General features: G+C 43.7%; 1 protein-coding gene across 7 annotated transcripts in view; it reads right to left on the reverse strand.

Annotated features, from left to right (window-relative positions):
• CNTNAP4 (contactin associated protein family member 4) overlaps window positions 1-23,498 on the reverse strand; it is a gene marked incomplete at its 5' end in the record, with an annotated part of 290,283 nt that overhangs the window by 57,716 nt on the left and 209,069 nt on the right. For all 7 annotated transcript variants that reach the window (XR_013843755.1, XM_079996016.1, XM_079996015.1 and 4 more), the window contains 5 exons: window positions 2,152-2,279; window positions 5,565-5,721; window positions 11,365-11,562; window positions 16,770-16,889; window positions 22,765-22,871. Coding sequence is in view for 6 of the 7 variants with exons in the window: in XM_079996016.1 (XP_079852142.1) it covers window positions 2,152-2,279; window positions 5,565-5,721; window positions 11,365-11,562; window positions 16,770-16,889; window positions 22,765-22,871 (710 nt within the window). The remainder of the gene's footprint in view (window positions 1-2,151; window positions 2,280-5,564; window positions 5,722-11,364; window positions 11,563-16,769; window positions 16,890-22,764; window positions 22,872-23,498) is intronic.

The following is a 23,498-nucleotide window of genomic DNA, read 5'->3' on the forward strand; positions in this document are numbered from 1 at the left end:
AGATGCTCCCATGCCTTCCGTTTATAGAGACAGAGATAGATTACACAGAAAGGATGCTAGAAAGCTAGTATTTTTTTTTAAGAAAAGAAAACGGTGGTGAATGATTCAACAGCAAGATTTTATTGGAGAGGGGTGACTGACATTTACTGTGCACTAGTAGTCTGTGTGTGGAGGAATGTTGCAAAATTTAGTCTGGGAAAGGCAATATGCTTTTCTCAAAATCTTCTGAAAGGCTTTGAGCTTAGAATAGGTAAAGGTAAAGGTACCCCTGCCCGTACGGGCCAGTCTTGACAGACTCTGGGGTTGTGCGCCCATCTCACTTAAGAGGCCAGGGGCCAGCGCTGTCCGGAGACACTTCCGGGACACGTGGCCAGCGTGACATCGCTGCTCTGGCCAGAGCCAGAGCCAGAGCCAGAGCCGCACACGGAAACGCCGTTTACCTTCCCGCTGGTAAGCGGTCCCTATTTATCTACTTGCACCCGGAGGTGCTTTCGAACTGCTAGGTTGGCAGGCGCTGGGACCGAGCAGCGGGAGCGCACCCCGCCGCAGGGATTCGAACCGCCGACCTTTCGATCGGCAAGCCCTAGGCGCTGAGGCTTTAACCCACAGCGCCACCTGCGTCCCTTGAGCTTAGAATACCCTGCTAGATTTGCTCCTCCAGTGCAGAATCACCAATGCCTCCTAGAGTCCTCACCAGTGCTAGATTTACGTATAAACTAAACAATCTATAGCTTAGGGCCCCACTCTCTTGGGCCCCCAAAAAAAATTTAAAGGAAAAAAAACTTTGATAAAATACATATTGCATTATGTGCAAATGGCTTTAGATACCTATTAGGTCCATTAATTACCATATAGCATATATTCAACACAAATAACAGTGACCATTTGTTGTTGACAAAGGATAGCTGGGCATATAAAGGCCCCCATTACCTCCAGTAGCTTAGGGCCTCATCAAACCTAAATCCGGCTCTGGTCCTCACCCAGGGCCATTCATGCAGAGAACACACAGGCTGCAACCATCTTCTGCAAAGGTCATTTTCTCCTCTCATCCTAAACTATCCCTTTGCTCCCACAAATCTGTAATTTACAGATGTACTGCCATTGAGCATAGTGGTTCCATTTAGCTGACATGCAGGCTGAGGCAGGCTATGGGAGACATAGAGCTTTGATTTCAGCTCCAATCATAATTAAGTTATATATTTAAGAAGAAGAACCTCTGCGTGAACAGGCATATGCTTTTTTCAACTTTCTGGATGTATCATTGATGGTTTTTGTGCCTGTTTTGAAGAAGTTCTTTTCAGGAAAGCTTTGAATAATCATTATGGGTCTGGACAATTTTTATTCCAAAAGGAGTCAGCTGTTATGCATTCAGTTGCTTCATGCTGCACAGAATTAATAACTGCAATAGTGCTCTCCCAACCACTGATAGACCTGTCTTGCATGAATTGCTTATCTAATCTTTCTGGAGAAATACTGTACCAATGCCACCTAGCTATGCTTGTTATATTATTAGGAGTAATAGGTAGACCTCCCTTGCTTGTGGTACCTCCCCATTTCCCTTATCAAGTTCTTGCCCTTGAGGATACTTGCCATTGCGGGGTCACTTACATTTTATCCTCAAAAGTTGGAGTGCATGCACTGGGCTGAGAGATATATTTTTCGCCAGCCACTCTCTCAGACAGAGATGACAACAACTTGGCTCACAGTTCAGAAGAAGCAGCTGATGTTTCAACCATTGGAACTATAGGTGGTGAAACTATCTCCACATTTAAATGCCACTTTAATTCTCTCCGCCCCACCCACAAAAAAATATTTTGCTTCACCCCACTCCCCAATGCATAGCTGAAAGAAAGCACTCTATTCTAAGGCGGGTAAAATGGTCCTTCTCAATTAAGTCCAGCTCTATTTGAAACATCAAATTTTGTAGCAAAATGTATGTTTAGCCAATGCAAGTAGGTTATTACATTCAGATTGCTGACACGGGAAACACAAAAAGTAAATTTAGTGTAAGAAATGAAAGAAAAATAATGGTTAAATGTCAAGGCCTAAGAAACAGCAGCTCAAATTAAGTCCCATAAGTCCCATATGAAGTGTATGATCTCAGGGAGAAGATGTTTAGTTGACATAAGTTCAAAAAACAGAATTACTTACTATCACCCTGGCAAAGCAAAGGCCCAAGTTTGTAAGCTGCTTCAGAATTTGGCCGGTTTGTATCGGTGATGAAAAGTTCTGTTACTGGTAGGTGGTCTTTATAGGATAGGAGCCCAGTGTCATTGGTCCTAGAACATACAAACAAACAAACTTTCAGATAATGTATTAAGCAGTTATGTGAATGGATGTCATTGTCTTTGTGTTAGTTGTGTCTAGCAAATGGCTTCATTTTTAGCAAATGTAGATGGATAATACAGTGAAGCCATAGAAATGTTTACCAAAATGGCAACAGAGGGGGCGGGGAGGAGTTAGAACTACATGCAGTTTTATATAAGGACGACATTTCTCAAGTCCAGTTTTGGCCAATAACCTTGTCAAAGGAAGTCGACATATATTGCCCCCCAGATTCATGGAGAGTTTGATGAAAGCAATGAGAATTCAGATCTCTTTCATGACAATGTAACAAAGCTAAAAAGTTGTGTCTGTGCTCAGACCCGTGTGTGTATTCCTTGCAAGGAAGATGTCCTTTGGAGTAATCAAGTTCCACACATAACTCAGCTCTGATGTGAAACTGACGTGCATTGAGTCAGATCATTCACCTATCTAGCTTAGTATTGTCGACACGGACTGGCAACAGCTCTCCAGAGTTTCTGAAAGGACCCTTTCATGGCCTACCTGGAGATAGCAAGGTCTGACCTTTTAGTATGGAAACAATCATTTGTCTGCAACAAATAATGGAAATAACAAAAAAGACCATAATCATTATTGATACCTGAATGCCACAAGCTATTGTTTCCCCATCTTTTCCAATTGAGAATATATAGTGTTTATGTTCATTTCAGTTTCTATAAGGGCAGGAGGCTCTTACATTTGTCAATTGTTCAAATTCTTACAAAAGGCAAGCATGTGTGTGTGTGTGTGTGTGTGTGTGTGTGTAATATATGATGGAAGAAAAACTGAGAAACTTGCAAGAAAAGGCATACATTTTCTACTTCTTTTGCTATCCATTTTTATGCTTGCCATTTCAGCATTTCCTTTGAGCCTCAGCATTTCCAATCCCTCATATCTATAAGTTTTTCATTAGCAGGAGACGATGAGTCCCCCACAATCTATTGAGTCTTTTGTGCTTGACTCAGGACGGGATGGGGTGACCAGTTTAAATGGTGAGTGTTGTGTGGCTGGTGGCCATTTGACAGGTTCTAAAGGTAGCTCTGCCCTCTAGTCAATAACCTCCAAGCTACTGGCAGACAAAAAACCAGTGTTCATTTTGCCCTTTAGTCACATTAGACCCCCAAAGACCCAGAACGGAAAATTGGGGAAACATCTGAAAGGACTGGGGAAACAATCTGAAGGATTGTACCAAAGAGCATCATGCCTGCGGAGCCAGGGACCTCATAGTTTCATTGACAGTATGAAGCTGGTCCCTTGGTCACCAGACAAAATGACTAGCCTGAACTCCATGCTTTCCCATCCACATGAGATGTTCAAATCAGAAGTGAATCTCAGAGAGTTGTTCCACACTCCAGTTACTGTGGCCCATTGATGTGACCTTACTGTCTGAAAATGCTTATTCCTTTATGAAAGCTATTACTATGTGGGACTATTATAGTTCCCAAGTTTATCCGTGTGCCTAACTAAACCTTTTCTCATATATATATCTGTCCGAGATTTCTCCTTGTCACAGGGAACACTTTAGGACAAAATTACAGCACGACAACAAAAAATGACCTTTAACAAACCCCCCCCCCCCAAAAAAAAGAGAGAGATAAAAATCTAGGACACATTTTCAAGCTGTGTGCCTGAGGTTGGGCTTCTGAGTTCATGTAAGGAAGAAAGAATTGCTCTAATAGCAGGTGAACTTTGATACTTTAAAAATAGCTGTTTCCATCTAAGTAAGGATTTAGGATCCTAATTTTTAAGATGTTGCTGCGAAAATTCCACCCTATCATTCTGAAGGCACCTCAAAACAGCATGGAAAAAAAGAAATTTATATCATCCTTGGGTAGACAAAAGCAGCTATCACAATGCCATTTCTCACCGATAGGAAGGGGAAGGAGTTGCCAGGAATGTGGACATGTGTTTGTGGGGAGCACAGCAGGATTCCAATACTTGGAGGACGTCTGGTCAATCGGGTTGGCATAGACCTTTAGGGAACAGCACCACCGCCTTCCCTTTCTGCCCATTAACAAACCTATGCAACATTGTAGGATTAGCCATTTGAGGGCTGAGTCAGGATTTTTACCCCATGTGGCACTCCCTACTCATATGTTAAAGTGCATGGTGATGTTGTATGTATCTGATTTACTTAATTGGCTGCCTGTTCTTTCATAGTCAGAAAGTGTGGGCAGGAAGAGAAGTAAGTTTGGAAACCTTGGTAAGCACCCTAATTGGAATAAATTGAAATACTTTATTGTCACATGTACAACTTGTATACAGTGAGATTACATGAGCACCCCCCACTCAGCTCTCTTAGTCTTAATTCCCCTCGTTTACTGACGCACACCCACCAAACCCGAAAGTCAGTTGCCCTGTTATCTTTTCATTCAGCAGCCTAACAGCCCACGGATAGAAGCTGTTCTTTACCCTGTTGGTGCAACTAATCATGCTTCTTTATCTTCTGCCTGAGGGCAGGAAATCAAGAAAGTGCCAGCCAGGGTGTGAATCATCCCTGAGAATTTTCCTCACTCTCCTGAGGCAAAGTTCTTCCGCTATTTCATCCAGCGGATTCACGGGACAGCCCATAATATCTTGTGCTGTATTCACCATCCTCTGTAGGCACTTCCTATCAGTTGATGTCAAACCAGCGTACCACACCGTACTACTACAAGTAATACACTTGGAGGCTGAAAGGATTGTTAGTCTAAGGTTACCAGATTTTTTTCAATGAATCCGGGGACACTTTTCAACTTCAATGTATTTTGTATGGGGACTGATTTTTAAATCCAGGGACTGTCCCTGGGAAATGGAGGCATCCGGTAACCTAATGTTAGTCCACCTACTTACCATTTTCAGCTAGCAGAAGCCTTTGAATCCTGGAAACTTTAGCCTATCAAATGCTGCTCAGCATGGTTTGTGTGTGTGTGCGTGTTTGTGTAGCAGCCAGCTGCCTTCTCAGCTTGTCCTTTGGATGAGCAGATGAGGAAGGCAAAGAGCAACATCTGATCGATCCATTGTATTTAGCCAGACTGGCAATGCCCAGCAGGAGAAAAGGGAAGCCTTGTAGCCAACTGTCTCATCTATACTTCGGTTGTGTTGTTATTTGATGCTTGTTGCAGAATAAGATGAATAAAGATGGCCCTTATATCAACGGATGTCTCATGAATTAATTCTGGTAGGATGAGTGGGTGCCACATATTTTGACATTCAACATTTTAACTTGATGAGAACAAAGCAAAGAATGAAAACAAAATCACCATTCATTCCTGTCAGCGTCACAGTTGCAGTCATGATGCGAATCAATGCAGCTTCCTTGTATTCCACAAGCACATTTCTGAACATCTGGCCTGGAGCCTCCCCAGTACGTCTGTGTCTCATTGATTTTTCCAACCCACCAGCTAAATGGAATTCCATCTAAAAGACAAGTTAGAGAAATTTGCAATTTACTGTTCCACCTGTTTTCCTTCAACTCTAAAGCAAAAAAGATACCTAAATGAAAAGTTGCAAAATGTGACGTTTTTTAAAAATAAAATTGGCCATACTTCTTTAAAATGCTAACTTTTTTTTTCATTTTAATGTTTCATTATCATGAACTAAATTACTTTCAAAACTTTCTGCTTATATTACTGGAAGAAGAGAACTGGTAGTCCCTAAATCAGTCAGGCATGGTATTAGAACCATTTATCTTAAGGAGGCCACTTACACAATTTGCTTTATGACAGCATATGAAGAAGGAAATGCCCTCATCCCCCAAAATCTAGGTAATTTATTATGTGATGTAAAAATCAATAGATGATCAAGAGTCTACCAGTGAGGAAACTGCAAGTGTCTTATCTCATAAAGGTCTCATTTTGATAATAAAAGATTAGTCAGCATATACTAATATACTAATTGAGCATATGCCCAACAGAGTTGTGTACAATGGTACTTTGGTTTAATAACAGCCCTGTTTACAAACTATTCAGTTTACGAGCTCAGCAAAACCGGGAGTAGTGTCCCAGTTTGCGAACTTTACCTCGGTCTAAGAACAGAATCCGAACGGTGGAAGGGCACCGGCGGTGGAAGGCCTCATTAGGGAAAGTGCGCCTCAGTTTAAGAGCGGTTTTGGTTTAAGAACAAACTTCTGGAATGGATTAAGTTTGTAAACTGAGGTACCACTGTACAGTCACACCTCGGTTGTTGAACATAATCCGTTTGGGAAGACCATTCGACTTCTGAAATGTTTGACAACTGAGGCACGGCTTCCAATTGGTTGCAAGAGCTTCTTGCACCCAAGCGGAAGCCGCGTTGGACGTTCAGGTTCCGAAAAACATTCGAAAACCGGAGCATTTACTTCCAGGTTTTCGGCATTTGGAAGCCGAAACATTAAAAAATGGAGCCGTTTGAGAACCGAAGTTTGACTGTACTTACTGGGAGAACTGCAAATGTCAAGAGTAAGACCGTGTAGCAGGGGTTTTTTTGGCTCTCAATGAACTATAAGAGGAGTCTGCAGGATCAGGCTCATTCAGTGAAGCATCCTGTTCTCACAGTGGTCTGTAGGAAACCAGCAAACAGGATTGAAGCGGAAGAACACTTTCTCCTCCTGTGGTTACCAGCCACTGGTTTTCAGAAGCACTGCTTCTTCCAATTGTGACAGTAGCCAATGATTTGGGCTAATCTTTTAAAGCCATCCAAGTTGATTCCCTGCCTCCTGTGGGAGTCAGTTTCAGCTACGAAGGTGTGCCGTGTTAAAGCGTGTTCTCCTTCATGGAGAGCACATGTTGAGGTGGGGTCTGACAGGCCACCCCCTCAGTTGCTGGGCAGGATCGTTTAGATGACCATTGGCAGTGATTGGGCTGCTTGGGTTACTGGGCTAATTTTGATGTTGGCGATTTGTGGGGTGGATGAAAAGGTTTTATATGCAGGGCACACAGCATTGAGCATTCTCTTTTGCTGCGTGCACCAGATCACCCGCCCACCCTCCCTAATTTAGGGCTCTTGCGTTTGACCTTGCTATGCCTGTCAAGGAGTTGTCTGCTTTTGGGGCAGGGGCCTGATAGGAATTTTGTCCATTTGGCTGATTGGCTGGTGCCATTTGTTTTTGCCTAAAGGTAAAGGTAAAGGTACCCCTGCCCGTACGGGCCAGTCTTGACAGACTCTGGGGTTGTGCGCCCATCTCACTTAAGAGGCCAGGGGCCAGCGCTGTCCGGAGACACTTCCGGGTCACGTGGCCAGCGTGACATCGCTGCTCTGGCGAGCCAGAGCCGCACACGGAAACGCCGTTTACCTTCCCGCTGGTAAGCGGTCCCTATTTATCTACTTGCACCCGGGGGTGCTTTCGAACTGCTAGGTTGGCAGGCGCTGGGACCGAGCAGCGGGAGCGCACCCCGCCGCAGGGATTCGAACCGCTGACCTTTCGATCGGCAAGCCCTAGGCGCTGAGGCTTTAACCCACAGCGCCACCTGCGTCCCATTTGTTTTTGCCTACTGTGTAGCAAATCGTCATAACATGTAAAGTTGTGGTTAGGCATTGGTTAATTTTTGGTTGGTGGAGGGGATGTGGTTGGCAGTGCCTGCCCCTCCAATGCTGCTGCTTCTGCAAGGGAATTCTGTTAAAGGAATCCAGGGGCTCACCATGCTTTCGTCTGAATCCCTGGCATGGGGCTTGGGCCGCACAAGCCCTGGGAGCATGCGGGGAGAGGTGAGGGCCTGGGGCTCAGCTCCATTTTCTCCCCAACACTGTTTTCCCTTACTGGCTTTCGCTGGAACCTGGAAGTCAGTTCTGTCCCTGGATGGGGACAGATAGTCGGAACCAATGCCTAAGCAACCACTCACATTTATGTATTTTAATAAAGTTGTGGCCAAAATTATGCCAAAAACCTTAAACAAAAATTCTGTGTGAATTGTGATTTATTTGGGGGTGGCTTGGGGACCTCGACACGCAATCACTGTCGCTTTAATAACTTGCCTGGTGGCAAGAAACGACATTGCAGAGCCAACTCTGTCCGCAGCACTGGTTACTGTAAAAATGAGGGAGCCTTAATTCAACACTACTGTACATTAAGGCGAGAGATGCTGCCAGCTAAACAGAGTGATAAATGCACAAAATATACAGAAAAGGATAATTACTAGAGGATATGAAGCATGAAGATAATCAATCTTAAAAGGAGAATGAAGGAAGGTGAACTTTGCAATGAATGCAGAAGTCGAGGCACACGGGGAGAATAATGCCCTATTAAATTGTATGGCAACACTTTGGTGAGTTCTGCTTTTGTTTGCGAGAAGCATTCAAGCTTTCAACAACAACCCCCCACCAAGAATCTGGAACTTATGCCTCCCTTTGCCTTCCTAACAACTGTCCGTACATATTGCAGCTCACTGTTTGACAACTCCTCTGCTACCCTGGCAGCCTCTCTGCTTGCAACATATCGACTCGCTCACATACTATTCAACCTGCCAGCCCAGCAGGTCTTCAAAAAAACAGAACCAGAAGATGAATAATGGCAAGAATGCTCTCCCATATAGTGTGTGTGTGTGTGTGTGTGTGTGCGTGTGCGTGTGTGTGTGTGTCTTTTTAGCTTTACAACTTATTTTGAGTGGGACGGTGGTGGTGGAATAGGAAATCCAGATAAAAGGTCTACACAATTTATGAAAAATCTCATTTTTTAAAATCCTGCATGCATACCCATATAAAAATGCCACAGTTCAATGGTTCTGGAGTGCCATTTTCTTCTGACTTGGGAGAAAACTATAAAGAGTTAGGGGATATTTAAACATCTAAAAAAAAATAGATATCATACTGTGACTTTGGATCTTCTTTGAAATCAAGAATATGCTATGGTTTGTCACTGATGCCTACTTATTAGACATGCAAATAGGTGAATGGGATGCTGAATATTTAGCAGGTATCATGAAACATTTTCCTCTTCCTTTCACATGGCCTCAGATGATGAAGTGTGTAAGTAACAGTCCCTCTTCAGTTTATTAGGAAGAAACAAAGCTACCTCACATGGAATCAGACGATTTTTCATCTTGTTCAGTACTGGTAAGACTGACTGGCAATGACTGTCCAGGGTTTCAACAGGGGACATTCACACTTCTATCTGGAGATGTCAGGGTGTGAACAAGAGACCTTCTGCATGCAATGCAATCACCCTATCCCTGAACTATGGCACTATCTAAACACAGCAGCAGAAAGGTGTGCTAGGTGTGCACATGGAAAGCACTTTGAAGCATGCATCCATATGATCAAAGCATGCACCAGTGGAATTTCCAGGGGTTGAATGTGGGGACTTTTGTATGCAAGGCACTCAGCTATGGCCTTTCTGTCAGGTGAACAACCGAGATCAAGGGATTTAAGTATTATATTATGTCAGGGTCTTGGGAGCTTTTTTCAGCCTAAAGACTACATTCCTTTCTGGGCAAATTTCCACGGTTCATATGCTGGCCAGGGGGTGGGGTGCACAGCCAAAGGAAAAAGTTGATGGACCAAAAATGTAAATTTTCCCTTTGTACAGTAGGCTAGTTTCTACACATACTCTCATATCCCACTCTTTCCCCCTTCCATACAAACTAGAGGTATTAGTGCTTTGAACAGGTTTGCTTGAACAAACTATTGGCAAAGGAGGTGGACTGGAATTTGCTTTGGATATTGGGGGTGAATACGTTTTGGCTAACAGAGCGTGCATTTCTGAGTTCTGCATTCTCAGATTACTGTGGAGTTTTCACACAAACAGAAGGATCCCGGAGGAAAGATAAGCCAAGTCTCCAGAATGTAATCCAATTTGCATGTTCATAGACCAGAGCTGTAAACTGTCCTCCTGAGGGGAAAAGGCAAGCCAACATAAGTTATCTATCTGAAAACCTGAGCTAGCTCTGCTTGGTGACACTATAGTACTGCTAGGAAATTTTAACAAGCTGTACGACGTTAATTTCAATGTCAAGCCAGTCTAAAGCCATGTACAAATTTGGCAAAAACCAATAGAACATTTCTTCTGCTCTCCCCTATCACAAATAGCATAATATACTTCTTCTTAGCCTTCTGATTGTTTAACCTTGCAGATTTACTTGCTAAATCCCAAAACAATGTCACTTGTCCTTGCCAGCAATGTGAATACCCCTAGTTCATTACCACCACCACTCTGAATTTGTGTTTAAATGAACCATCTGATAATAACACCTGGAATACATGTCACTATGACTCATCCGTATAGTTAAAGCTATGGTTTCCCCAGTAGTGATGTATGGAAGTGAGAGCTGGACCATAAAGAAGGCTGATCGCCGAAGAATTGATGCTTTTCACTTATGGTGCTGGAGGAGACTCTTGAGAGTCCCATGGACTGCAAGAAGATCAAACCTATCCATTCTTAAAGAAATCAGCCCTGAATGCTCACTGGAAGGACAGATCCTGAAGCTGAAGCTCCAGTACTTTGGCTACCTCATGAGAAGAGAAGACTCCCTGGAAAAGATCCTGATGTTGGGAAAGATGGAGGGCACAAGGAGAAGGGGACGACAGAGGACGAGATGGTTGGACAGTGTTCTTGAAGCTACCAGCATGAGTTTGACCAAACTGTGGGAGGCAGTGGAAGACAGGAGTGCCTGGTGTGCTCTGCTCCCATGGGGTCACAGAGGCGGACACTACTAAACAACAACAACAATGACTCATGACAATTTTGTGGCTTTTTCAACATCAGTACTTTGCCTCTGTTATCAAGATACAATCTATATTTACTTTGCTGTTGGCAAAATTTTAAAGTCCTTTGCATGTAGGCAAGGAAGGAGCTTTGTTATAATTTCTGCTAAACAGTAGGATTAGGCGAGAAATTGAGTTTGAAAGCAGTTAATGCTTTGAATGAAGCTCATTATAAATTGACCTTGGTGCTTTTTCTGGTTCAGAAGCTATTCAGCAATTTACAGGTTGGGGATTTGTTTGCTAAATCTTAAAAAAGTTATTCTTTTTTTTTAAAAAAAGCAAACCATAGTGGCAAGATGCCATAACCTTGGCAAGATTAAATATCTACAGTGGTTCATTGAGTATAACACATTATGTAGCATAATAAGATTTGTCTGCGTTACTTACCTCGCTTATTTGAAAGCCGTGACTTTTTGCAGTGGTAGGCAAGCTCTTGTTCACAGTGTTCTGCATGGTTAATTGTAGCCTGAAGCTGTTCTAGGTTGGCAGCATATTTGAAAAACACAGTGTGTGGGTTCTCTCGATTAGCACTTTTGACTCTAGTTAACTCGGTGTTGTTGTGCTGTATAACTGTCCAAGTGGTGTCTTGCAAAACAGACAGAAAATAGGCAGTTACATAAACATTGAACACCCAGTATACACTTAGCAGTGCATAATAAACACATCCAAAACAACTGCCTTAAACAAAGAAAAAAATAATAATTTCCCCATGGCACTTCCTTCCTTTCCCCTTCGGCCTGCACAACTTTCCTCCTGAATTAGGGTTTAACTAGGATAATTTCTAATGTTAGTAACAGAATTTCAGCCTGCAGCATTTGAAAAAAGCTTCAATTCCTTTGTTTCCTCCTTCTATATTAGCACCGATGCTCCTATACATATTGAAGAAGACTCAAGAGACAAAGGAATGGTGAAATACTTATTGAATATAACAACAGAAGATCTATAAAACCAATTAACTGAATTATAAAAGAACAACCAGGTGGATTTCAAATAACTGGAGGAGGTATCATTACAATCCCCAGGGCATGTTAGCAGCTGTAATCTGTGGCTCTGCAGCCAAAGAGGGAGAAAGTTTCCCCTCCTTGCTAAGTGAGCCTTGGGTATGTGAGCCCAACTTACATACCCAGCCCACTGGGTTTTGCTTGCCAAGGTGTGAACACCAAGCCTAAAGGGCATCCCCGAGGAGCTTTCTCAAGCCAAAGGCTGTGGAAGGTGACCCAAGAGTGCCCTGAACCCAATAACGCCTCAGGCTGCCTGTACACAAAGTCCTTGAATTCCCTGAACTGCCTGCATTAAATGCCCAACAAACTGAATAATTAACTTCACATTGAAAGGTCAATCAGGACAACCCAACAGTGCTCAGCAGGCAGAAAACGAGGAGTCCCAAGTGCCAAACAGGCGTCCTTGTGCCAAAACTATTCTACTCATTCCCCAACTAGGCAGCTGGCAAAACCCATCTTATAAAGGGAGGGAAGGTGCTACAAATGAGAAGAAGCAGCTGCCGGGAGTGGAACCAGCTAAAATATCCAGCCAGATGCTTCATCCTCTTGGGCCCTAAGGCCTTTAGCTACCCCTAGGGACAGACCATCTCACAACTTCCTTAGAAAGGGGGACTTTGACAACTCACCTCTGCTGGAGAGTAGGAGTGCCATTGATAGAACACTGCAGAAAAGCATTTTAGTTGCAATCATATTTACGACTGCACTGAGATTTTGAGTCTGATTCCTAAACAACAGCTTTTTTTAAAATAACCGCTCCCCGCTTAAAACAGGGGGCGCCCTTTGCGTGGACGCGTGCAGCCCCTGGATCTGGAGCGGCTCCAACAGCATAGGCTTGGCTTTGCCTTCCCTCAGGTGGGATACCTGGAGGTCTCCGCCTACCTCAGTCAGTTGTCCAATCCCACCTGGGGGAAGTGTTGCCAAGGAGACCAGGCCAGGTAGGGGAGGGACTACCTGCCCACACAATAGAGGGAGGATCTTACCTGGGAATCCTCACTTGGCTCCAGAGCTTCTCCCACCCTACCCACCCTCAGTTAATGTATTATTTTGCAGGTTAACTTTTCTTCACAGGTTTTGCAGGTTAATTTTTCTTCACAGGTATGCGGGCGCTGCTACGTTAAGGTCGCTGTTAAAGGGCCGGAAAGGAATTTCCCTGCATTGGCAGGTTTCGCCTTTCCCGTAGCAAAACGTCACAACTTTGGCGGTATCAGGCCTTGGGCGGAATCCTTTAGTCCATCTTCCTCTTTGCGGCGGCGATACCAGGGTTCCCCGTTAAAGGGGTTTTTGAAGGGAGGCTTTGGCCGTACGCCGAAAGGTCGTCATTGCTCTCCCCTGTGGCGGCGTAACGGGGGCGGCTATCTCTGCTTGAACATATGTTCTCCAGAGCCGGCCCATCCCCCCCCCACACTGGATAACCCTGATGCTCCCTAGGTCCCTGGCTGGGGACTGGGGAGGGAGAACGCCCAATGCCTGAGCCAAGGTCTAGCCACATTTGAAATTTAATAAAGTTGTGGCCAATTTAATCCCATAGCATGTTGTCTTGAGTCGTTATTCCACATGACGGGGGGGGACCGCTTGGGATCTGGGGACTCCACCTGTCCACGCAAGAACAAAAAAAACCCTAAAAGAATATTGATGCAACTGATAATATCACATTTAGTCTGGGGATTGTGGGTGGTGTTTTATCAGTGCACAGAAATACACATATAATCTTGATCATGGGTAGGCAAACAAAGGCCCAAGGGGTGGATCTGACCCAATCGGCTTCTAAATCTGGTCTGGGAATCAGTGTGTTTTTACATGAGTAGAATGTGCCCTTTTATTTAAAATGCATCTCTGGGTTATTTGTGGGGGATAGGAATTCGTTCGTTTTCTCTCTCAAAATATATTCCAGCCCCCCACAAGGTCTGAGGGACAGTGGACTGGCCCCCTGCTGAAAAAGTTTGCTGACCCCAGATTTTGATGCATATGATTATAAGAAGAATGCTATTTGTAGAATATTATCAGTGTCTGCTTGTGTGAGCCAGAGAAAAGACTACTGTACTTGCAAGAACCGAAAGCTGCAGCAAACTGGAGAACCGAGAATTCACCTTTTGTAAACATCACCATATCATTTGGAACTCAAAAATTAGAGGAGTTTAGATGGGGAGAATTTAAGAAGCAATGGTGTACTTTTTTGTGTGGCTCCTGTTTGAGAAATACAAAGTCCTGAAACCTGCTGAGCACTGCTGAGTTCCTGCAGGAACTTGTTCTATAATTTTCTGGATTGTAAAAGAAGCTGGCTGGGCGTAATGGTTATCCATTGAATACGATTTGGAGAAAGCAACCAATCCATTCTCTACAATATCATTTCCATAACTCAGTTTTGCATGTTAAGAAAATAATGCAGTTTCACTTTTCATCTCTCATATGAGGCAGTGATATTTAAGGCTGCGAGCCTATACACATTTAGCTGGCAGTAAATTCCACTGAACTCAATGGGGCCTTCTTCTGAGGTGATTGCAGTTGTTAGTCACCATGAATGGAAGTTAACAATCTCCTCTAGATATTGCTATGGCATTCATTGTCCATACAGTTTCATCAGACAAAAAGACCAACACTCCATTGCAGAACAGTGTAAAACAAATTACAGTGCTGTATTTGTGAAAGCATTGACAGGGAAGGCTGCTTGCTGGACAGTAAAGTCAAATTTAGAACCCACTGCTCAGCATGTCTTAGGGTACATTTTGTCTAATTTCATTTTTTATTAGTTTATCATCCTTTGCCCTTGCTGGATTCCTACCTTATGTAAGCGCTCACTGCTATAATCTTAGCCAGTCCACTGAATTTATTTATAGCCTTTGTGTCTCCTAAGAAACTGAATCAATATTTTACAGTTAAGTGTTTTAACTATTCTGCAGGAACACCTTGCCTTAAGCTTCCTTTATTTATGGAAGCTTAGGAATGACTGACAGCAAAAGGAATATTTTTTAAAAGGCATGTAAATCAGCTATAGCAGGAATGGGGAGATTTATGTGGTTGGGTCGATATTTCCAAGGATGTAGAATTATACCCATTTACCTTGGAGCAAGCCTACTGAACTCAGTGGGAATTGCTTCTGAGTAAACAGAGATAGCTATGTCCTATAAAAGTGTCCAGAAGAAATCAGGTGAGCAAAATGTTGCTCTGTGTATAGATAGATGTAAAATGTCATCTTACAAAAACATTCCATGCACACATTCTTGCCATCTGATTTGAAGCTGTGGACCTCAGGCTTGTGGTATTGAAAATGACCCCCCAGAAATAAAAGAGGATAGCAGCACCTCCCTTTCCATCTGCCTGAGAAGAAAACTGCATGCATATCAATGACAAGGCAGTAGTGTAATAAATCTGGGCATCTGCCTCCATTGCTGCTAGTGGGAAAAGGGAATACCAGTTGTGAGGAAACAGGGAAAGAAAACAAATACTGAAGATTCAGCCTGTCAGATTGCATCTCTTGGTGAGGAACTGATCAATGAGATTTGCTTAATGTGTTGAATAAGGAGTGACTGATGAAAAAACTGGCAGCTGTTCCCTGGTATACAGGAATAAATCAAACTGCACTTTACTTCAGAGGGCTGGCCTTTCGACAGAGTTTAAAATCACCCGAGTGCTTAAATTGCACCCCCTCCACCTCTTTGATCAGGTCAAAAATGAATGAGTGGTTGTATCTCCCTTTTTCTTAAGAGGCATGGCAAAAGTTATGCCAATTTCAATGTACATGCACAGGGCACTGAAGGAAATAGAGAGGAGTTTGCAATTCTTGGCTGGCATTTCTGTGTTCATTAAGACACTGTTCCTTCCTTTGTGCTGTAAGCTCAAGGGCATTCTTCTGCTCTCCTTCCAGGTCCATGTTCTGAGCTGGAGAGGAGGAGAGAATAATTTCTACAGTTGCCCGGGGCTTCCCAGATGCTTGTAGGGTCTCAGCATTCTAGTGCAGCTGCAGGGACAATTTCTGCCTCCATTCCAGTATCAAAAGAATCCAAATACCAGTATAAATGCATATAAAAATCTAAAATTATTCAAGTAGAATAGTCTTAGGATTCTAGTACCAACAGCAGCTGCCATGGAAAAGAAACCTGTTCACAATCAGGCATTCCAATATAACGGAAGAAGTTGTGGATAAATGCCTGGAATATGGATCAGTGGCTGGATTGGGTTAATTCGAGTTCCATTGATTTCAATAGGACACACTTAATTCCCCATTGAAATTAATAGGCCTTAAAAGTGCTTAACTTTGGCTGATTACAGCTGCAAAAGAAGATGTGCCCATCATTTTTAAACACTCAGCTGTAAAAGGCAAATCAATAAAATTAAATTAAATCACCTGAAATGTCATAATAAAGACAAGGGGGGAATGCATTTGCAGCACTATACATCATGTTTGGATGTACAGAAGGAAATGAAGTATTTAATAAACTCGATAATCTTTTCAGTAAAAGCTTTTTTTTCCCAATTGCTTGCATACTTGCAGTGCTAACTTCTCAAAAGTAAAACTCTACAGAAAATGTAAATTGAGTATGAGATAAACCCACTTACGGATGGTGCTACAGAGGGGGGAAATAGTAGCCTCACAATCTGAGCCTACGTTGTTGCTGTAATTTTTCTGCCTTATTCATTTCCAATATTCTGAGCTGAGAAGTCACCTTCATTCTGTTTCATTCTTTAAACTCACAAGTTCCAAAATAGGTACACTTCCTACTTGATAGATTGTGTTTCAATGTAATGAACATGCACGCAGAGACGGCCATGAGTTAAGGGAGTTTAGCACCTTACCTGTCATATTGCAATATACAAGAAATGGTCCCAGGGGGCCACTCCCATCTGAGTCGATATAGTAAAAGCCCGAAGTGTTCCCTCTGTGCTTATAGGCTTCACACGATTGCTCATAAATAGCTGTAAGAGAACATCTTCCATCACAAACATAATGGCATTGTTTGCATTGTATCGGAAACGTGAACATTTCTCGGGGTGGGGGTCGGAATAGACAGCACTAGGGCTGGGAGATAGCAGCTTTTCAAGAGCCAAACATTGTGGTGTGGCAATATACCGCGGTGTGGAAAAAGGAAACTTATTTCGAATGAATGTATATACAGTGGTACCTCGGGTTACATACGCTTCAAGTTACATACGCTTCAGGTTACAGACTCCGCTAACCCAGAAATATTACCTCGGGTGAAGAACTTTGCTTCAGGATGAGAACAGAAATTGTGCTCCGGCGGCACAGCGGCAGCAGGAGGCCCCCGTTAGCTAAAGTGGTGCTTCAGGTTAAGAACAGTTTAAGGTTAAAAACGGACCTCCGGAAAAAATTAAGTACTTAACCCGAGGTATGAAAATATCAAATGCTCAGCAGTGACTACATTATTACATGAGCACTGTTCCACAGCATTTGATATTTTCATTTATATACATTCATTCGAAATAAGATGGTGTCAGAGCTGCCTCTAGGTCCCAGCTCACAGAGGACCAACGCTAGGCTGTAGTAATGTACAAAAGTCTTTATTGAAGTTCAGTTTCCATTTCAAAGCCACAGCGTGCAGCCCTACGTCTTAAACCCTAGATCGGCGAAGTCCCGTCTGAGTCTCCTCCCCTATGACACCAGTTTAAGATCCTAGCCCTGCTCCACCTTTTACGCTGCTCTCTCCTCCTCTGGGTCCTCCTGCCTGCTGGGGCATTGCCCTTTCTGGACTCTTCCGACGCTGAGTCGCTTAGCTCCTCCCCCTCCCTCCGGCGGGCTTTAGGACCCGGTTCCCAATCCTCATTCTCTGCTGTCCCGCGCTCCTGTACATTTGAACTTGCCTCTCGCGCCAACCCAGTGACCTTTCTCCTAACCGTTACACTACTTCGGTCACTGCTTCCCTCTTCCGGGACACTGGCCGGATCTGACCTCTCCTCCGTTGTCCGACTTTCTGATGGAGGCGTGGTCAGCCCTGCCTTATCTTCTCTCCCTGGTGGGGAATGCACTGGCCCCGATCCTTGGGACTCTTCCCCCCCATTCTGCTCTGGTGGGGAAGCTGGTCCTGATTTCCAGCTACTGCTCTGGGAGTCCCTGCTGCCCCCTTGCTCCTGGGGCATTCCCCTTGGGAACCCCCTACCCCTGGCCACTGGCGCCCCCTTCTGTGAATCTTCCGATTCACTGGAGAGGCTCATGGAATCCCTCGGTCCACTGTCCTCTTCTCCTACGCTCCCCTCGGATTCTTCCCCTTCGCTCTCCATCTCCTCTCTTCCCTGTGCCTCTGCTCCTGAGCCCCTGACAGATGGGTTTATGAAGCAATTGTATATCCTCCCCCCACGCTGATGAAGAATTCTACGAAACAGTCGTCAATATCCGAAATCACTGTTCAGTGTTGGACATCATATTTGCTGAATACACAAAGCTTCACAGCTTGTCTTTCATCGTACAAAGTTTGGTACCTCGCTTCATTTAAAGATTTTCAGAGACTTTGAGACTAAAGATTTCATTTTGTACTTGTTATGGCTTGAAGGAATTCTATAAAGATTGTCTATTACGTATGTATATGGTCATTGTGTTGCCTAGACATTGCTGACTCGTCCATGAGGAGCAGGATTCCGAGGGTTGCTTTGCACACGTCAGTTGGGGCTCCTTTAACTGATCACAGTGGTGTGCGCCAACCGTGCTCCCCTCAGCTGAACAGTTTTATGGAGCCCCCACACTGCCGCCAGCTCATGGGAACCAGCGCTGAGGTAAGGGCAGCTGCACACTCCTCAGTCAAGCAGTTTAAAGAAGCAGAGGAAGGAACAAGCTGTATTGGCGCCTGACTGATACAGCTTGTTTCTCACTCTGCATCGTATGAGGACAGAGTGTGATGGTGGTTTCACTCAGTGATATATCGCTGGTGAAACTGTCACTGCTCCTGAGTCCCTCTGCTAGCAGCGCCACTGGAGGAAGGAACTCTAGCGGACGCTACCAGCAGAGGGACTCAGGAGCAGTGACAGTTTCACCAGCGATATGTCAGATAGTAGATTTATTGCTCAGATAAATCCTGGCGTCCAGTGCGCTTCGGCTGCGCAGCTACGTTGGACTTCAAAGGCCACATTCCAAAGGGTCTGAGCAAACGCAGAGTTGAAGCAGCATTAAGAGAAAGCTGTAAGCTCAAATGCTTTCTTCAGTGTGCTAAAATAAAGTCCAGACTGGATCTTAGCAGCTAGAAGCAGTTTTATTTACAAGCCATAAATCAGTCTCATTCCATCGGAACTTTCCGGCATCTCCGTGCTTCCAAAAGCACACACCCTCTCTCCTCAAAAGCGAAAGTAGAGAAAAAGAACAAAGGCTGGAGACCCTCGGACATGATGTAGAATCTCCCCCCTCCCAACAGTGGGCAGTGCGTACACTCTGAGCTGTTTTAACCCTGTAAGCTCAGGTTCTCCTCATCGCGATCTGCTCCTCATGCCAGTCCTGGGCAATATGTTGATATATCGCCCAGGCCTAGACAACACATGCATTCAAATCTGAGGGAAACCGATGAAATTCACACATACAAAGCTGCACCTCTCTTGGCGTAAGTAAACAGCATTTACACTCCTTTAAATAGAAAATAACTCAGTGCGTGTTTCTCTTCACCTCCTGAACAACAACGTTCGCAGCGGAAATATCCAGAGGTGGGTGGCCAATCATGCAGTGTCAAACCAAATGTGAATCATATAAAGAAACTTGCTTTATCTCAAAATCAAAAGGAACTGAGTAATAACCAAGCCACAGCAGAACTCAAAACCCTGATCTGCTTTGCTAGAAACCGTGTCCTCCCTAAAAGAGGGCATGTGTTGCGGTGAGACCTGGAGACTGACCTCCTGGCTGTCGGTGGGTCTATTGGATAGCCACAACACCAGATTGGTAGGTCCCTTGTTGCTGGGTGTAATCTGGTCAATGGGGCGAAGTCTAAATGGATCAAGGGACCTATATAAACCCATGAACGTGTCCCAGAGCTTCCTCTTTTGGCTCGTGCATCGGAACACTGGCACACCTCTCCCTAATTTTAGGACATTTTGCTATTAACCTTGCTATGCCATCGTATATCATCTGTCATTGGGACAGGGGCACGGCAGGAATTTCCCCCATTTGGCTGATTGGTTGTGGCCATTTGGGTTTCACCTGCCACGTAGCAAATCGTCACAACTTGTAAGGTTGCGGATAGGCACTGTTTCATGTGACAGGGATGGGAGAACAGTCTCGCCATCCCTATGTGAAGGGTATTCCGTTAAAGGAATCCAGGGACTCAACTTGGTTTGGTCAACCCCCGAGAGGGTTTTGTGCCCATGCCCGAGTGCAGGGGAGCATCTGGAGAGTGAACAGAGTCTGCCCCCAGGCTTTTCACTTGCCTCAGCTGTTCACCCTTGGCTGACCTATGATAGAGCTCTGGGTCAGTGCTACCTGCAAGGTTTCAGGGAGCTAGTTGAACCAAAGCCTATACAACCACTCACTTTTCTGTAATCAATAAAGTTGTGGCCTAAATTCTGCCAAAAACCCAAACTAAAATTGGAGTCAAATGTGTCTTTATTAAAGGGGGAGGTCTCTGGGTCTGAACACCAAAAGGTGGCAGAGCAGCCCTTTGCCTCGTTCTCTTGGCTTCCACCAGTGCAAGACCTAGCCAACCATGAAGGTTCCTGCTGCATTTGCCAAAACTGCAGGTGGATGGGGGTTGCCAGTAAAGCAGGGCATTCCTGGAGTACGGAAGGGATGGAGTTAAGCTGACTAAGAATCCACAGTGCATGGTTGATGGTGGAGTTATGCATGGTCTCTAAAACCTATGCGCTTCCATCCCCATATTCTTCTGTGCCATACCATGACACACAAGAATCTTCACATATTCCCCTGCCGTAAAGATGGTTGACAGGGGGTGGGTGGGGCTTCAGGAAAGTGAGATACATTCCAAAAGCAGTTTGAGAGGCACAGACTTACTGCATCTGCCAGTGCCAATATGTGCCAGAGGCATGGCCACTCCATTGATCATAATAATAAAGCACCAGAGACTTAATAGCATCTTCATCAGTCTCTTCTTGTGTCAGAAAAGGCCACTGTGATGAACAGCTATGCTGTGTAGGGGTTTCAACAGGCAGCTATAACAGATGGTGGGGGCTGTTTTAGCATTGTTTTAGTCAAATGAATGGCTTCTTTCTGCCAGGACCTGAGCTCCGGGTCCAGTGATCTGTGTTCCCAGTGCAGCGAAACATTTCATCAAGCAACAATATGGAAGCTACGGGAAATATGTTTCAGGCTTAAAATCAAGTACATATTGATTGACATTCGCTGCTTATGATCCTGGTCAATTAGAAGGATGTTGCCCCCTTTCCTGCTTGGAGCAGCTGGACCAAGTAGCTCCCAAACCTTTAATTTCAGGTTCAATAAGCAGTAGCAGTTCTGGCTTGACAGTTCGTCATACGTTGTGGCAGTCAAGTTCAAAAGGGATTATCGGCATCATCTAGATTTATTAGTTTCACTTCATCATAAGGAGCCATATCACAACTAAGGCTTACTCAGAGTAGAACCTGTTGAAATTAATGGACCTAACAGCCATGTTCATTGTTTTCAGTGGGTCTGACTAAAAGTCTCAGGGCATATTTTAAACCACTATCTTAAAACCAGTAAACAATTTACAATCAGAATAATGGGGAGGATCCTAAAAATGATGAAAGCTATTCAAAAAGGGTGCCAAACTCATATCTGTAGGGAGGGAATTCCACAGCTTTTGACATAAAGTTACAAAAATGGACTTCTGCGTTCAGCCTTCCAACGGCTGAGGTTAAAGGCCACTCACTGTAATCTACCCAAACAATAACTCCACATCTAAAGTGCTCCACATCTAAACTTCCAAAATAACCCATCACCATCTTACAATTATGCAATACAAAGCTGTTAATTTTTAAATGAAATTTTATGCAGTTAAAATTGTCGATGTTTAGCCTATATTTAATGTTAATGCATATCAAATACGACCAAATTCAAACTTTCTTTCAAGGAAAAGAGAAACTTGTTTACAAATGCAAAAGGTAACTTGTTTACAAAAGGGGAAGTGAGTAAGGGGGGATAAAATAATTACGAGGAACAAAAAAACCTCACACTTTTTCTACATTTCTTTATGCACGAGAACAATACAGTACAAGTTCTGAACACTGGGTGAAGCTTTTATCCAGAAATACAATCTGTAATCGTTCGAGTTTTTTTCCTCCTAGGTTTTTAAACAATCAGGCTGTATGACAGAAACCAGATTGAAAGCTTCAGAAGGTAAGACAGCACTGTTCTTCTCTATAGAAAGTTTAACACAAATAGTAGTTGGGGATGCTGGCACAAATTGATTTCTCTGAATTCCAATGTGAGCTAACCTGAGCCACACCTCATGGACTCATAAGTGAATGGAAGAACAATGATCCTTCAGATCTTGCACTTCTCCTGATTTTGTGACCCTGTTCTTGGTTCTAAAAACGTACCAAAATGCATTTTAAATGGTGTAATTGTAGGTATGTTTAGGAAAACATTCATGCAGATGAAATATATATTTAAGTACATATTTGTGATGAGAAATGTATATAAATGCACATTTAAATATCAGTTTTCATATAGATTTTTCTAACAACAACCCGCCTTAAAAATAATAATGCTGGAATGGGTAGTTGTCACAATTTCTCTAAAATAGGCGGATATATGCATTTCAAAAAGGAACAACCAACCGACCAAACAAAAACACTTTGCAGTTAAACCTTTCTCCTCTAAAATATTTTTTTTTTAAAAAAATATAATAAAATACCTAAGACTTACAGTAATGGCATGTAGCTCCCATGTAACCTGTGTTTGCACAGCTGCAGTAGAAACTATTCCAGGACTGCGAACATTCACCACCATGTTCACAGTAATTGGGAAGACATCTTCAAAGACAAAAGGCAACAAAAGGATACCGATGAGGGGCGCACCTGGATCCTCGGGCCTTTGGTGAATGCCCAGTTTGGGTAATTAAATTATTTATTTATTCCACAAAAAATTATACATTGCTTGATTGTAAAAAGCCTCAAAACTTTTCACAGAACTATAGGAAGCTAAAATCAAGAAAATAATACAACACAACTTTAAATCATACAAAAATTAATATACTAAAACAGATCCTAAACATCTGAGATAGGCTTGCCTAACTAAGGCAGTTTTTTTAGCTGAAGCCAGTAAGAGTACAATTGTACCTCGGAAGCCAAACGCCTTGTGAGTCGAACATTTTGGCTCTCGAACGCCACAAACCCAGAAGTGAGTGTTCAGGTTTGCAAACGTTCTTTGGAACCTGAACATCCAACATGGCTTCCATGGTTTCCAATTGGCTGCAGGAGCTTCCTGCAGCCAATTCGAAGCCACGCCTTGGTTTCCAAACATTTTGGAAGTCGGGCGGACTTCCGGAACGGATTCCGTTTGACTTCTGAAGTACAACTGTACAGGGAAGTTGCCTGCTTAATCTCAATAGGCAGGGAGTTAATTCTGTGTCCAGGGCAGCTGTCTACCAGCTCCATCTG

Source organism: Podarcis cretensis (assembly GCF_951804945.1).
Source record: "Podarcis cretensis genome assembly, chromosome: 11".
NCBI lineage: Eukaryota > Metazoa > Chordata > Lepidosauria > Squamata > Lacertidae > Podarcis > Podarcis cretensis.